Source organism: Lynx canadensis, chromosome B2 (genome assembly GCF_007474595.2).
Source record: "Lynx canadensis isolate LIC74 chromosome B2, mLynCan4.pri.v2, whole genome shotgun sequence".
NCBI lineage: Eukaryota > Metazoa > Chordata > Mammalia > Carnivora > Felidae > Lynx > Lynx canadensis.
Window position 1 is genome coordinate 13449915 of NC_044307.1, and position 15582 is coordinate 13465496.

The window sequence follows — 15582 nt, forward strand, 5'->3', positions numbered from 1 at the left end:
CGACTCAGGGACCAAGGTTTAAAGCATCCGAGGCTCCTATCTAGGGCTGAGATAGATTCTTTCATTTAAGGACCATCTGGGCTATCGGGGACTGCCAGGCTGTCTAGCTGGCCCTTTCCACCCTGAGGCCTACACAGCTCCCAGCCCACAGCACTGTCTCTGCAGGACCCCTGGTCAATGTGTCATTTCTATACCCAGGAAGGGGTGGTGAGGGGGTGTGAGAGGTGCCCCGTGCTCTTACACATGAGTCTTCTAAAATCAACTACAATAACACCGTGTCAATTCTAAGGCTTCAACAAGACAGAAACAACTAGACTGGGACCCAATACCCTTCCCCTGATCCCATAACCATCCACGTGTGCCTTTTCAAAATATCAACTAACCCTCTGGTCTCCGGCTCACCATATTGATAAAGAAAAGTTAAGTAAATAAACCCTGCCTTCTCCCAGTCCTCTGGTGAGGTCAGATACACCACTGAAGCACAAAGACCTTTTTCCAGAAGCAGCCTGCTACAGAGCCTTTGGAACCACTTCACGTGTCAAGGCCCAATCCCAGCCCAGGACAATGCAGAGGCTCAGGGCCGGGGAGGAGCTGGGAAAGCCAAGTAGCCTAGCACACAAGGCACCGGTCAGTGGAGCCCTAGGCCTGTCTCTGTCTGTCTCTTTCTCTCTGCATTATTTTGGCTGAGACACTGGCACAGGTTCCTAACATTCTGTCAGGAAGTCACAAGACTCCCCCCTCCCCCCCCCCCCCCGCTCTAGCGTGGGGTCCTAAAACACAGCAAGAGTCTCCTTTGCTCTCCGTGGAAGGAAAGACTCTGTGGACAGGTCACCTTATGGATGCCCCAATGTCCCTAGACAACCCTGCCCGCTCTTCAGTCCGGGTCCACGGATGTCACATCTTACCGTGGCGCTCACCACCCAGCACTGGAAACCAGCTGCTTCGGTTTCCTCTCCCTGGACTGGAGGTCCCCTGGACCACAAGATCAGGCTCCACGAATCTTTTTTTTTTTTTTTTTAAAGCTCCATCCCAGGACTTGGCAAACAACTCGAATTTTGAATTATGAATTGCGCCCTTGGACACTCCAAGGGTCACACTCCTCTGAGAGTTAAAACGGGATCACTGTGCCCAGACTGCAGAATTCTCAGGCTGTTCCAAACACTCTTGAAAACACAACCCTTCTGTCTCTCTCCATCAGCACCACTCCACGATGGCTCTTTACGGATTTACTCAAGGTGACAGAAACCATTTCCTGAGTCCTGACGATGTGCCAGAAGCTCTTTATCTTGTGCACAGTGCACGCTGTGCCTCAGTTTTCTCATCAGTAAAATGGGATGATAGTAAAAGACCGATCCCACGGGGTTTGCTAGGAGAATTAAACGGGACTATCACATGTGATGAATTTAGAGCGACGGCCGGCACTGAACTGCACACGTATTTATATAGGCATGCTGCGAGTGTGTAAGTGCTGTATTGAGTGTTCATTGTGGCCACCCTGCGAAGGGGGTATGGCAGGGGGCGAGGGGGGATGACTCTCTCATGGAGAGCTAAGAGGACAAGCTGGGATCCAAACCTAATCTCAGATTCTAACGTTTAATTTTTCTTTTCCCCAATTTCTAATCAAGGGCCTCACTGCAAGACTGTGCCAGGAAAACGTGTTCCAACTTAAATCCTCAAGCTCTGAGGATCATTCAGACACCAGCGTCTCACCCTGGTATCACCCGCCTTAAGATCTACAGGCTGGATACAAATAGTCTACACATGCCTGGGGGCTATGATCTAAGAGTTTTAAAAACCTCCTGTACACCAAGGCCTGGGAAGGCCGTCCCAGGGAGGGTGGCCTCCTGGGATGTGGGGGAGGAGGCCCGTGCTCCGAAAGCAGTTTTCACCTCCTAGAGGCCAGGTGGCTGTGAGCCCCCCTCCCCCGGAGTCCTGGTTCTGGGGATACACCTACTAACTGGTGACTGGCAAGAAGGGAAGCCAGCAACAGGGGCCCAGGAGGCCAAGCACCGAGTCCCCGCCACACGGCCTAGAAGGAGGAGAGGAGGGAGACAGTTTCACTAGGATAGCCGTTCCAGGGCCAGGAAAGCAGATAAGGAGACGCAGCCGAAGACAGGGCGGCTGGGACCACAGCACCAACGTGCCAACCGGCATGGGTGCCCAGAGCCCTGGAACACTACCCTCTAGGCTTATTTCCCACCCCCTCCCCGCCATTCCTCAGGATGACAGGAGTCGGCATGAGTCAAGTGACACGGTGCCCCAGCTCCCGCATCCCAGACATCCGATCCAGGGCGAAACGCAAGCACGAAGAGGCTCAGCCCTTGCATCCTGGCTGGGTAGTAACAACAAGCCTTTGCTTCAGCTAGAGATAGAGGATAGAAGGAAGGGGGACGAGAACATTCCAAAGGGAACCTACAAGTCTACCCTGCCATTTAAACCTAACTCCTGGACCCAACCCATGCACGTTCTTTCAAGGCAACCTCCAAACACCAGCCTGAGTTTGCTCGGTCACCCGGGAACTTCACATGCCCCCTCGTTGCAGGTTCTTCCTTCTACAGTGTCCAACTCCACCCTGACTCGGATATTCTGGATTTCCTAACAACCAACAAACTCTACCCCACACCCCCAAAAATCCACGTGGACCTCCGCTGTCTTGCCAGACAGAGGGCTGGGTTGCACCTCTGGGCCTCCGTAAAGGGGGCTGCCTGGTACCTTTAGACACGATTCGCGTACGGAGTCAGAGAGGCCCAACGTGTGTGAGAAGGAAGACCAGGATGGCCTCAAGATACACCAGTAACGTGAGAGAAGGCCGCAGAAGATTATTTTGTAACCCCCGGATCATGCCACCTAAGGACCGATCTGCCAAGCAGTTAAAATTCTAAGCTAGGCAGGGGAGATGGGGAATCCCATAAACCTCCCTTAAGTAATTTCGTGCACAAAACCAGTCAGACGTTATGTTTATTACAGCGGCTCCCTTTGTTTTGCAGATGGGGCCGCAGCCAGGCTCTATTCACCACGGGCAACAGAAGGGGGGGGGGGTTCTTTTTAATAGAGAGAACCCGTGCCATGAGTTAGGGAGGGCGGAGGGCGAGGGAGAGAATTGGTGAAAATCATCTGAGAGATCTGAACAGCAGCCCAGGGCTCTAGCTGCAGGGAAAAAACCTAACCACGAACGTGGGAGAGCTGCATGTGCTATCCTGCAGTGAACAGAACACGTGCATGCTTCAACCACTGGAAATCTCTGGCATAATCTGAAATGATCTGATATCCCTCCGCTACTCGACCGACCGAAGACATCTGACCTTCAGCTTCACGTCAGTGACCATTTTATCTGGGCCAGTGCTTAAGATCAAGGGTAAGGTATGAAGAGCTACAGATAGAGACTCCCCTCCCAAACCTGCATTGTAAGAAATGCGTCCATAAAGCAGCCACCACGAGGTGGGCCAATACTTGAACTCTTGCCCCTCAGAGCCCACCAACGCCAAACTACTGAAAAGCCAAAATCAAAGAGGATCCTCCCAGAGGAACATGGGAACAACCCACTACAGTCATAAATTAGTCACAGATCTGTTTGGAACAGCCACCTGAAAGGAAGAGTCAACTAGGTCCTGAATGTTCTCGCATCCAGGATGGACCTCTCCCCAGTGCCCCTGTGCGTGAAAAGCACGACCTGTAACCTCGAATACTGGAGGACTCCAGAAAGGATGCAAAAGCAAAATGTGTTTTACTCAAGTTAAAGCTTTCCCCCTCTTTCTATTTACTGCTTGGTTTACAATGCAGAAAAAAAAGAATTTTTAATTCATGAAAGAAGGAATACAAACACTTGGCAGAGAAGAAAACATTTACTAAGATGTGAGGGGGCCACACGGAGTGTGCATCGCACAAACATGCTCGGCGAGACAGGGTGTGACTCAGCCATGGTTCAGTTCACCAAGCCAGGTGCTGCTGGCCCCAAAGGAGTGTCCTTCTGGAATCTGTCTGTCCCACAGGTACCTGAAAAAATAAGACCTACATTTGAAGGACCCAATGGAAGGGGATGTGCTGTAGTGGAAAAGTCCAGGCATTATAGATATGAAGTGTTGGATTCCAACCCTGACTTTGCTACTTCTAAGAAATGTGTCACTGGGGTGCCCGGGTGGCTCAGTCGGTTAAGCGTCCAACTTCGGCCCAGGTCATGATCTCATGGTTCATGTGTTCCAGCCCCGCATCAGGCTCTGTGCTGACAGCTCAGAGCCTGGAGCCTGTTTCGGATTCTGGGTTTCTCTGCCCTCCCCTGCTCATGTTTGGCCTCTCTCCCCACCCCTCAGGAAGAAAGGAAGGAAGGAAGGAAGGAAGGAAGGAAGGAAGGAAGGGAGGGAGGGAGGGAGGGAGGGAGGGAGGGATGGGAGAGAGAAAAGAGAAAGAGAGAGAGAAAAGAAGAGAGAAAAGAAAAGAAGGAAAAAAGAAAAGAAAAAGAAAAGAAAGAAAAAGGTGTTACCAGTTAAGTATTTTCAAAATTTGTTGACTCGGCTATGAAAGAGGGATAATAAAACCTTCCAGGTGTCTCGTCAGGATTAAGGTCAGATTGATTAAGCACCATATGTTCTATTCACTAAGCCGTTCTTCCTCTTTTAGAAACAGAGGTTCTAGAACTTCAAAGAGTCTCAAGTATTCCTAATAGTCACACGCTCTCTTGCAGAGCTGCGGGACTTGCTATTTATAGATCAATTGCTTCTTTATTTTGAGATTCTCCTACAGTGCGTCAGAGATTACTTATGCAATTCACTCTTTTCTTCTTTTAATGACTAACAAAATTGGAAAGGTTAGGACCATGACTAAGATAAAGTGCAAACACGGCAGTTACGTTTCCTGGTGGTACCCTTCTCCCTCTCACTCAACGTTCAAGGAACAGAACGACAGGGACAGGACTTAACGTACCGCCTGAAAGAAACTAAAAATCCTCACAAGACAATGGAAGTCACAAAACAAAGCACTGTGATCCTCAACAGATCAGGACTGGGGCCCTGGTCAACAGATCAGGACCACAGCCCACGGACGGGGCAATTCAAGCAGGGGTTAGAGGAATCGAAATTGAGCAAAAAGGAGCTGGGAGTTTGCGAAGGCCAAGGTATGGAAGAGAATCTGTAAGGCAGAGTCCTGGAAGGGAGAGGGCCACACAGAAAATTCTGGAGGCTCCTCAAGTATTCACAGAGTACCAGCAGGCACTCGTCAGGAAACGACTGAATGCAAAAATACCACGAGAAACAATTAGAGGTAACAGTCACCGAATCCCACACAGCACCGGGAACAGTGCCTGTACCTACTAGCCAAAACAGCAAATGCCATTAGCTCCCAGGGCAGCGAGGACTCCTCGTGCCTGAGCAGTGGGACGAACTTAACCCTACAGAAAACACGGCTCTGGCTCTATCCAACAAAGCTGAAATGCCAAGATCCAAAAGGACCAAACGGCTTCCTACGAACTTCATCACACCTTAGGGCAACGCTCAAGAACAGGTAGAGAAATACAAACGCATCCAGACAGAACCCAAAGGAAAATGTGTGCTGCCGGACATCCAAGAAGAAATCATCAGGCAAACAAAAGAGCAGGAAAATATGACCTCTAATGAGGCCAAACATCAGTCAATCCCAAACTGACTCCTGAATAACACAGCTGATAGAATTAGCAGACACGTGTACTAAAACCTCTACTGTCACTGTGCTCCATGAGTTCAAGAAAGTAGAGAGTAAGCACAGGAGGGCCACTGAAGATTACTCAGAAAGACCAAAATCTAACTTCTGGAGATAAAAATCTGAGGTTAAAAAGAAAAAAAAAAAAAAAAATACACTTCTACAGATAATGGGTAGAAACTACGGGTGCCTGGGTGGCTCAGTCGGTTAAGCATCCGACTTCAGCTCAGGTCATGATCTCGCAGTTTCTGAGTTCGAGCCCCGCGTTGGCCTGTGTGCTGACAGCTCAGAGCCTGGAGTCTGCTTCGGATTCTGTGTCTAGCTCTCTTTGCCCCTTCTCCACTCACACTCTGTCTCTGTGTCTCTCTCAAATGTGAATAAACATTAAAAAATTAAAAGGAAAAAAAAAAAAAACTACCTAAAGTAAAACATGGGGGGGGGGGGGCCGAAAACGGGGATGAAACGAACAGAGCCTCAAAGAGCAAGCAGCCCAACCCAAATAGACGCGCAACTGAAAAACCTAAAGGGGAAAAGAACACACACTAACAGATATTCACAAAATTACTACCTCTGATGTTTCCCAAACTGACAAAATTTACAGAACAAAGAAGTTCAGTGAACTCTAAACACAAGAAACAAACTATTCCGAGGGACATGGTATGGTATGGTATGATTAAGAAGAAGAAAATCTTAAAAAGTAGACTGGGAAAAATGATACTTCTTGGAGAGGGTTTTAAAAAAAGAAAAAAAGAGTGACAGCAGACTTCTTGTTGGAAACCATGCAAAACAGGAGACAGTGGACATTAAAATACCTCAGGCCAGGAGCGGGGACACCCCCCTAAAATCCTATAATGCGCAAAATATCTTTTTAAAATGAAGGTAAATTACTGGGGGACCTGGGGCGCTCAGTCAGTTGAGCGTCCAACTTCGGCTCAGGTCATGATCTCACAGTTCGTGAGTTTCAGCCCCACTTGAGGCTCTACGCTGGGGGTGCAGATCCTGCCTGAAATCCCCCCCCCCCACGGCTCGCTCGATCAAAATAAATAAATAAATTTTTAAAAAAATAAAATGAAGGTAAACTTCTTAGAACTGGAAATAATCCTATAATTCTTACATTAAAGCTGGAAGAGTAATCCAACACCAGCAGACTAGTAAATATTTAAAGTCCTGTCAGGCAAAAGGAAAATGACCCTGGAAAGACAGATCTACAAGAAGGAAAGAAAAGTAGACAGGCTTGACACATCTCCATTTACCCTATATATAACTCCACAATTATTTTCAGTGGTTATTAGAGATCCCACATAATAATCCATTCTGCAATTTTGTCCCCTCTTTACTTCCCATAAGTAGAGTCTAGATCTTAGTCAAGATAGCTGTAGAATTAAAAAATGTTAATAGTACTCGTCTCTACTAGGTAAAATAGTCTTCAAGGCTGTAACGACAAAACCATCTGTAATACCCTGGTCAGTGGAAGCGTCTAACTCTAAACCAAAGATTAAGAGGAACAGATCTAAGGCTATTTGTTGCTTGTTTTGCTTTCAATCTTGGCAGTAACAGCAAGTTAAAGTATCTTTAACATTACACTGGACTACTTGGGCCCGTGGGTGGCTCAGTCAGTTGAGTGTCCGACCTTGGCTCAGGTCATGATCTTGCAGTTTGTGAGTTCAAGCCCCGCTGCGCTGACAGCTCAGAGCCTGGAGACTGCTTTGGATTCTGTGTCTCCCTTTCTCTGCCGCTCCCCTGCTGCTCGCACTCTCTCTCTCAAAAATAAACATTTAAAAAATAAAAAATTAAGAATTAAACTGGACTAATAATGCATTTTGTTAAAGGGAAGCAAACATTTAGACTTTTAAAAATTCTAATTCTTCAGGATGTTCACAGTGAATAACTCCAATGCCTAACAGTGCCAAGAAAGAACGCTATGCATTTGGACCTATCCTCCTTCCAAATCTGGAGGTAGAAAAGTATCTTGTATCACCCAAGTAACTCAGAACAGAAATGAGGAACGCATCTGTACTGACTCTTCAGCTATGAAAGGAATACCTATTCCAAAAGCCCAGGAGAAGGCTCACCATCTTCAACACGTATTTGTAACCAGAAACTCAATGCACCTAAGTCATGGCACCCTCCCTCTTAAGATGATTCTCCTATTCAAAACCCAGTCCACTGCAGTGGGACGATCTGTGAACTCGAGTCTTGTATCATCAATGGCCTAAGCTCTTTAACAAGAAACCCGCCCCTGCCCCCCCCCCCTTTTTGCTAGTTCACTAGACTCTCTTAGAGTTTTCTTTCAAAGTGAGTCAGGGATCTTAGCCATTGGTACTAGCAAAACAGAAGCCTCCCTGGCAGCAAGGTGCATGGTGGAGACGGAATCTGCTCACCAACAGCCCATCTTCGCAACCTTGAACCTCATCCCATTCAGGACTGCTTCACGCAGGCAAATAACCTGGTTACGCCAACCTCCGTGGAGGAAATCCACACTAAAAGCCATAGGGTCCCTTCCTGTGACTCAGGAACTTCAGAAGAGATACCCGCCTACACTCTTCCATCTGCCCACAGATGGTGGTGACAGTGTCACCACAGTGATTACCGCAGTTTGTAGAAATCAAAATTCCTCTAAAACGTGTTTGAGAAGTTCCCAGTAAATGCGCATGCTCACGTACAATTCAGGTGTCATTCAGCGACAATCACTAATAATACAGCATCTGATACATGGTATGCATCACATACCTAAGGGCTCTTCACAAATTCACTTTGTGCGGTGCACAAAACCACCAAGAGGTGGTTACTACTCTTAAAAAGACATTTTAGGGGCGCCTGGGTGGCTCAGTCGGTTGAGCATCCGACTTCAGCTCAGGTCACAATCTCGCGGTTCGGGAGTCCGAGCCCCGCGTCGAGCTCTGGGCTGACAGCTCAGGACCTGGAGCCTGCTTCGGATTCTGTGTCTCCCCTCTGTCTGCCCCTCCGCTGCTTGCACTCTGTCTCTCTCATTGTCTCAAAAATAAACATTAAAAAAAAAAAGATATTTTAACAAATAAGGAAACTGCAGCCCAGCAATGCTACAAGAACCTGTCCAAAGGCACGGGACAAATAGATGCTGGGCCCGAACAACAAGCCACATAGTCTAGCTCCAGTCCTCACTGTTCCTAAAAAGTAATCCATATTCCCATCACCATCTGAGTCTTTCCACACCTGACTGACAGAATCTGTCCAGTCTGGCTTCTAAAAATACTCAGATACACTTGACTCTCGTAAAACTTGTGTGCCCTGCAAAAAGTAACAGGACAGGCACTGTCCATGCAACAGGATGGGGAGGGAAAGGAACCAGGTAGGCATGGCCACCATCGGGATCAGAAGGTGCTGATTAAAAGCTCAAAAGTTTCTATAATGTTTCCGTTCTGAACATTAACACTACATTAATGCGTATCTTTTAATGGCATCCACCCCAATGATCAAAAGACAAGGAAAATCAACAGGTAGGGACTCCCACCAGCTCAGAGTCCTCCAGAGATCATCAGTGGCTGGGATGTCTTGTCCATCAAAGAGGCAAAGGGCTTCTAGAGAGGGTGGCTTTTGTTTTACAAAGAGTGGACAAAGATTTCAGAGGACTACCTTCCGATGGCTGGATACCTTTCATGTTTGCCTCAATAAAGAAAAAATAAGTCCTTTAGAACTCTGGATTCTTTTGCTTTCTGTATGCCAAAAAGATCCCCAATGTCCAGTAAAACCAATGGCACCAAGTACACAGGGCCAAATGTAGCTCAGAGAGGGGGGAGGGGGAGATGTTCCTGTACCAAAATAACACTTTGTAAACACATGACATGTTTGCACTGAACACTTGAAAATCACATGACAGGCATCATCAGAAAATGGAATTGCTCTCATTTCCAGGTTGGAAACTCAAGGCAAGGTCTAACTGAGGCTGGCCTAGTCTACACTTCGTATCTTAATTTTTCTTACAAAACTCAAACACAAATTCTCTCTTCCCTCCACTCCCAAGACAAAAGGCATATTAAGTGGTGATCCTAAAAACCATGTATTTAGGAAGAGCAATTAACTGTACAAGAATGGCTAGCAATGCTCAAAGAGAAGGCTGTGTTCAGAGCAAAGACATAAATCATGGCCCTCCAAGTTTTAGGATTCCGTGTGTTGTCCCACACAGTCTAAATGCCTACAGAGAACCCAAGTGGTCCATCACAAGATTTGCTCCTCTCGACCATACACACACACACTATATATACACAAGGCTCAGGGAACGTTAGACACACGGTAAAAAGTAGCATCTAATCAACAATCCACCAAATGCTCCAAGTGACATTTGGAAACAACGACCTTAGGCAGGTACTCTGAGCTTGACCAGTCATCAGCAGAGACAGCACACTACACGACACCCTATTCGATTATTTAAAAAGGTCTAATAGGTGAAAGATAAAGGAAGGCTGAGCACTGAAGTCTGGCAGAGCACTGACAAAGCCCCAGGAATTCGGATTCCAGTTCTAACGATGTGCCTCGGAAGGCACGGTTCATGCCAAACACCAATGAAGTGGAGATCAAAACAAACGAGCTCTTTGAAAGCCAGAAAGCATTATTATTTTGTATTCGCGACGTACCCTAGAACCCTGCAAGAAATTTTAGCCCTAACTACCCCACCTATTTATTGGTAAACTACAAAGCCCCCCCACCTCCTGTCAAAATCCAGACCACCCCAGACCAGCCCAAAATCTAACCTAACCTGTCAAACCATAACCTACATTATGTCCCTGATGGATTTCACTAAGTAGAGTGTGATTATAACCAAATGAAATGCAGCTATGAATCCTTAATCCCGTAAAACAAGTTACTTGGCACACTAATTAAAGCAGATTAGCGATGGTCACGTTTTCCTGAGATTCACCCTGAACAAAATTTCTCTTTTCCACTGTCCTGGAGAACAAAAGTTAAAAGGACTGATTTGCATACAGCTGCTGCACAGCTACTACACAGCACCGTGCAAAGAGGAGGCCAGCAGCACCGGAGAAAGGCGCTGGGGTCAAGGACAAAGGGCCAGCGACCCCCTTCGACCAAGAGAATGAAACCGACCAAGAGAATGAAACCGACCAAGAGAATGAAACCGACTGATCTCGGACACCACCCCCCCATGCTGGCAGGATCTTTCTGGAGGTGAGAGTGATTGACAGCCATGCGGCTAAAGGAGCGGGGACTGACATTTCCAACCCCACTCATAGAATTCTGCTCCCCAAACAGTGATGAAAGATGCCAGATGCATGACCACCCACCCATGTTTGCAAGCATGGATAATATCATTACACGTTCCAATATATTTACTGAGGGGATTTATAACACACATTCTCGAATTCCCTCTCTTGTGAGGATGCATTTCTCAAACTGGGGCAGAGCGAGAGTGTTTGTGGCCCAGTATCTGAAACGTAATAGGCTTGTCGCTGAGACACTCACTCAAGGGTCTGTAAAGAGAGTAAGTAACTTGCAAGGCCCAATACACTGGCAGAGAAACTTCTTACATATGCTTGCTGAGTGTACTAATAACAAATCTGGGACCTCTTCTCAGACGCAGTGCCAAGAATTAAGAGAAAACGCAACACGGGTTTTCCAAACGAAGACACTGCATGATGGAGGCAAATACAAGAAGACTGAGCGATCACGTCAACGTTCAGACCAAAGTCCAGTTCTGTTAAGGATTTGGAATACCTAACCCATGGCCAATCCATTCCTTTCCTCTTAATTTCCACTCTGTTCAGTTCTTTGTTAGATACACGCATCTAGATCGTTTCCGAAAGGTAATTTAGAAAAAATGAAAGAAAGAAAGAAAAACAGAAAGAAAGAAAAAATAGAAAAAATAGAAAAAATAGAAAGAAAGAAAGAAAGAAAGAAAGAAAGAAAGAAAGAAAGAAAGAAAGAAAGAAAGAAAGAAAAATGAAATATAAATTCTAAAGGGAGGGGAGGGACACAACACAACACATGAGGAATGAAATAAGGCAGGTGATCAGCAAGGGGATTTTGAAACACCGGACTAAAAGCATTATATAATGTCGCTGCTGCTGTTTGACCAGGAAACCACAAGCTTATCAAGCTCTCATAGCCAACTTCCCTATCAAACTCTCACAAGCTTATTATTCAGGAAAGTCCTTAAATTAAAAAAAAATAAAAAATAAAAACCTGGTAAATTAAAAGTTTCATGAATGATTCCGCCACTGCTGACAGAGTTGAACACCAAGCCGTTCTGCTTTCCTGAGGAGGGAGAAAATTTTCAGGAACACCACATTTCGTTCTTCACGCGGTTAGGAACAGCTCTCCTCAGACATGGCAAAAAGAAATAGCATTGAATGGACTCCACAAACGGGAGAGTCGATGAAAAGGATCAGTGAAGACAAGAATTACTAGTCGGTAAACCCTCAGGGCCAATTCTCAGGCCAAGAAGAGGTTCTGTGAGGCCCAGATCATCTGCTGAAGTGTGTTCATTTTTCATGACAATTGGTGGACAATACTTAGAAACCAGGACATGGGCTGTGACACATCCAGAACCCTGGCTCCTCTGAGAAAACCAGGAGGCAGGGTGAGGGGGCCCGAGTGTGTTCCCTGTGGGAAAACCTGGCGCCTGGTTTGAGGTCCCTGGTTTAAGGCGTCAGCATTTTCAGCCTTGGGTACTAACCTTTTCCTCGACGGCCCTTCTTCAAAATCTGAAGAACTAACATCGTTGCTAGTTGAGGACACCTGGGATGCATCGTCCTTCTCATTCTCTGACTGTTCTGACGCTGGTCCTAATCCCTTAGACTGGCCATGACCAAGGAGCCCTACAGGTGAGAAAAGGGGACAAACACTTAAAACACATGACATCAGGAAGCAGCGCTTTACCACAGTTACCCCTCACACAACGGCTGATGAGGACAGACCAGAATTTGGGAAGAACAGGATTAAAAGGTACAAGTCCTGGGGCACCTGGGGGGGGGGGGGGCGGGGGGGCTCAGTCGGTTGAGTGTCCGACTTCAGCTCAGGTCATGAGCTCGTGGTTCCTGGGTTCGAGCCCCAGGTAGGGCTCTGTGCTGACAGGGCAGAGCCTGGAGCCAGCTTCGGATTCTGTGTCTCCCTCTCTCTCTCTCTGCCCCTCCCCCGCTCAAACTTTTATGTCTCAAAAATAAACATGTTTTTAAAAATTTTTTTTTAAAAAAGAAAAGGGTACAGGTCCCTTCTGAGTGGGACACTTCATCCTACTTTAGGCCCAGGAAGTAGTTTCAACAGTAAGAAATCCAAGCAGAGTTCTGTAACACAGTATACTGCGGGGTTCTTTTCAAAATACATAAACATCTTTTGAGGCTGGGGTGGGTGGTGGAAAGAAAGGCACCTCGTGTGTTACCGAGTTGAACTAGTTTTCCTTCAAAGGGCTGAAGACACTGAAATCCTTTCTGGAATGGCCTTCAGGAACCACACAAGCAAACGCATCAGTATTTTGGAGCCACAGCTTAGGTTATTAACTAGAAATCCTACTACACAACTTCATCTTCCTAGTAGTCCGTTACAGGAGACAGTCACATTTACCTTTGATGGTCTCAAAGGATAAGGATTCTCTAGAACTGCATATAGGACGCCATGCAGAAGAGGGAGTATTGTGACCACCCAAAGATGTGATTTCTTTTTTTCAATTTTTTTAGTATTTATTTTTGAGAGAGAGAGAGAGAGAGAGAGAATGGATATGAACGAATGAGGGGCAGAGAGAGGGGGAGGGAGACACAGGATCTGAAGCAGGTTCCAGGCTCTGAGCTGTCAGCACAGAGCCCAACGTGGGACTTGAACTCACGAACTGTGAAATCATGACCTGAGCTGAAGTCGGACACTTAACTGACTGAGACACCCACGGGCCCCTGTGATGTGCTTTTAATAACTGAACTAGAGAAAGGTCACAGGGAAGGGGCCGTGCCAAGGGATATTGAAGTATTTTAATAAGCACTAAAGCCACACTAAAGCCACACTAACGGGTGACAGCTGAGTAAAAAAAGCCTGGCCAGTCTTCTAGCATGCAGATGTTCCTGCATCTCGGGTTCTGGACAGGACTTAAGTCCTAGCAATGGGAAGCTTGGCCCAACACAAATGTCCACAGTGACTGGCCCCCAATTTCACGATCTAGGCACCAGCCTCATGGGCATCAGCAGCTGGGAATCAGCGTTTGGCTTTTAAGCAAGGCCAAAAAAGTACAGTGTGGCCTCTTGATTTTTGATCTTCCAACCCTTCCACCAATTTTTTGTAAGTACTTAGTTCCCTGTTTAAATCCCTTTTCGGGTCAAACACATACGAGTGGTTCCCATTCGTGGCACTCAACACTATACAGAATACAGGATTCTACAGATTTGGGAACGTCGTCGGAAAGGACGTAGTACGTTGCAACAAAACCCTGTGTGTGCATACACTTCCCTTGTTATCTATTTTCACATCATTTCGGAGAATGAGTAATATTCTACGGTTGGCAATCTAATACGATGCAATAAATATAAATCCCATGGCAGCTGTGGGAGGCTGGGCTGCAACATGGAAATGAAAACATACACAACTTCCCCCCAAGAGGAAGAAATTTGGGAAGTTTGCGCTGGGAGGCAAAGAGGAGACGTTAATTATATGGATGTCTAGGAGTCGAAGGGCAGAAGTATGGTCTGTGCTATCCACTCCTGTGGCCACTGGTCACATATAGGTATTGAGCATCTGAAATATAGCTAGTGTGGAGATAGAAACCATTTGTTTTTTTAAGTTTATTTATTTATTTTGAAAGAGTGTACAAGTGCAAGCGAGGGAGGGGAAGAGGGAGAAGGAGAGAGAGAATCCCAAGCATGCAGAGATCATGACCAAAGCTGGAATCAAGAGTCAGATGCCTTATTTTTTTTTGTAGTATTTATTTATTTATTTATTTATTTATTTATTTTTAGTATTTATTTTTTTTTCAACGTTTATTTATTTTTTGGGGGACAGAGAGAGACAGAGCATGAACGGGGGAGGGGCAGAGAGAGAGGGAGACACAGAATCGGAAACAGGCTCCAGGCTCCGAGCCATCAGCCCAGAGCCCGACGCGGGGCTCGAACCCACGGACCGCGAGATCGTGACCTGGCTGAAGTCGGACGCTTAACCGACTGCGCCACCCAGGCGCCCCGATTTTTAGTATTTATTTTTGAGAGAGACAGAGACACAGAGAGACAGAGAGAACGTGCATGGGGGAGGGGCAGAGAGACGTGGGGACAAAGGATCTGAAGCGGGCTCTGCGCTGAGAGCCCGATGTGGGACTTGAACTCACGAACCAGGAGATAGCGACCCGAGCTGAAGACGGACGTTTAACCAACTGAGCCACCCAAGCGCCCCAGAGAAGGAAATCATTTTTGATTTTAAGTCAACTGAAAGCTGAACATTCAACAATTTTATATAAATTTTTGAAATATTTGGGGATATATTCTCGGGGGGGGGGGGGGGGGGGGGGCGCGGTCAGATGTACGAAAATTAATCTTCCCTGCCTTTAGATTACTTAATGAAGCTCTAAAACACTAAATCTACACACAAAACATAGGTATTAACCACATAAAACTACACTACATAAAGAGCACTTTAGTAAGGTCCCAGAGTGGGGAGCAAGACTACTGAAAACAGTAGTATGAATACAAGACAGTACTCAGAAATTAAGAAACTGATCCAAGGATACCCGTCCTATTTGTAAAGTGGAGGTGGGTGAATGAGCACACTTGAAAAGGACGGGAAATTCAAAACAAAAATTCTCAATTACAGAACCGCATGTAAAATTAATAGAAGAGAGGCCTCTTAAATATAAGCTTACTCTTGGCGGAGCTCATATTTTTCAATGGCCCTAAGTCCACGAAGGAAAATAAAGAGAGGGAGGGACAGAACGGAAATTCACCCATTCGTTTTCTT

General features: G+C 46.4%; 1 protein-coding gene across 3 annotated transcripts in view; it reads right to left on the reverse strand.

Annotated features, from left to right (window-relative positions):
• Positions 1-15582, reverse strand: part of JARID2 (jumonji and AT-rich interaction domain containing 2) — a 271818-nt gene that overhangs the window by 99521 nt on the left and 156715 nt on the right. For 2 of the 3 annotated variants that reach the window (XM_032593108.1, XM_030314808.1), the window contains one exon: positions 12335-12476. The exons of the other annotated variant lie outside the window; for it this stretch is intronic. In XM_032593108.1, coding sequence (XP_032448999.1) covers positions 12335-12476 — 142 coding nt within the window. The remainder of the gene's footprint in view (positions 1-12334; positions 12477-15582) is intronic. 3 annotated transcript variants of the gene reach the window in all.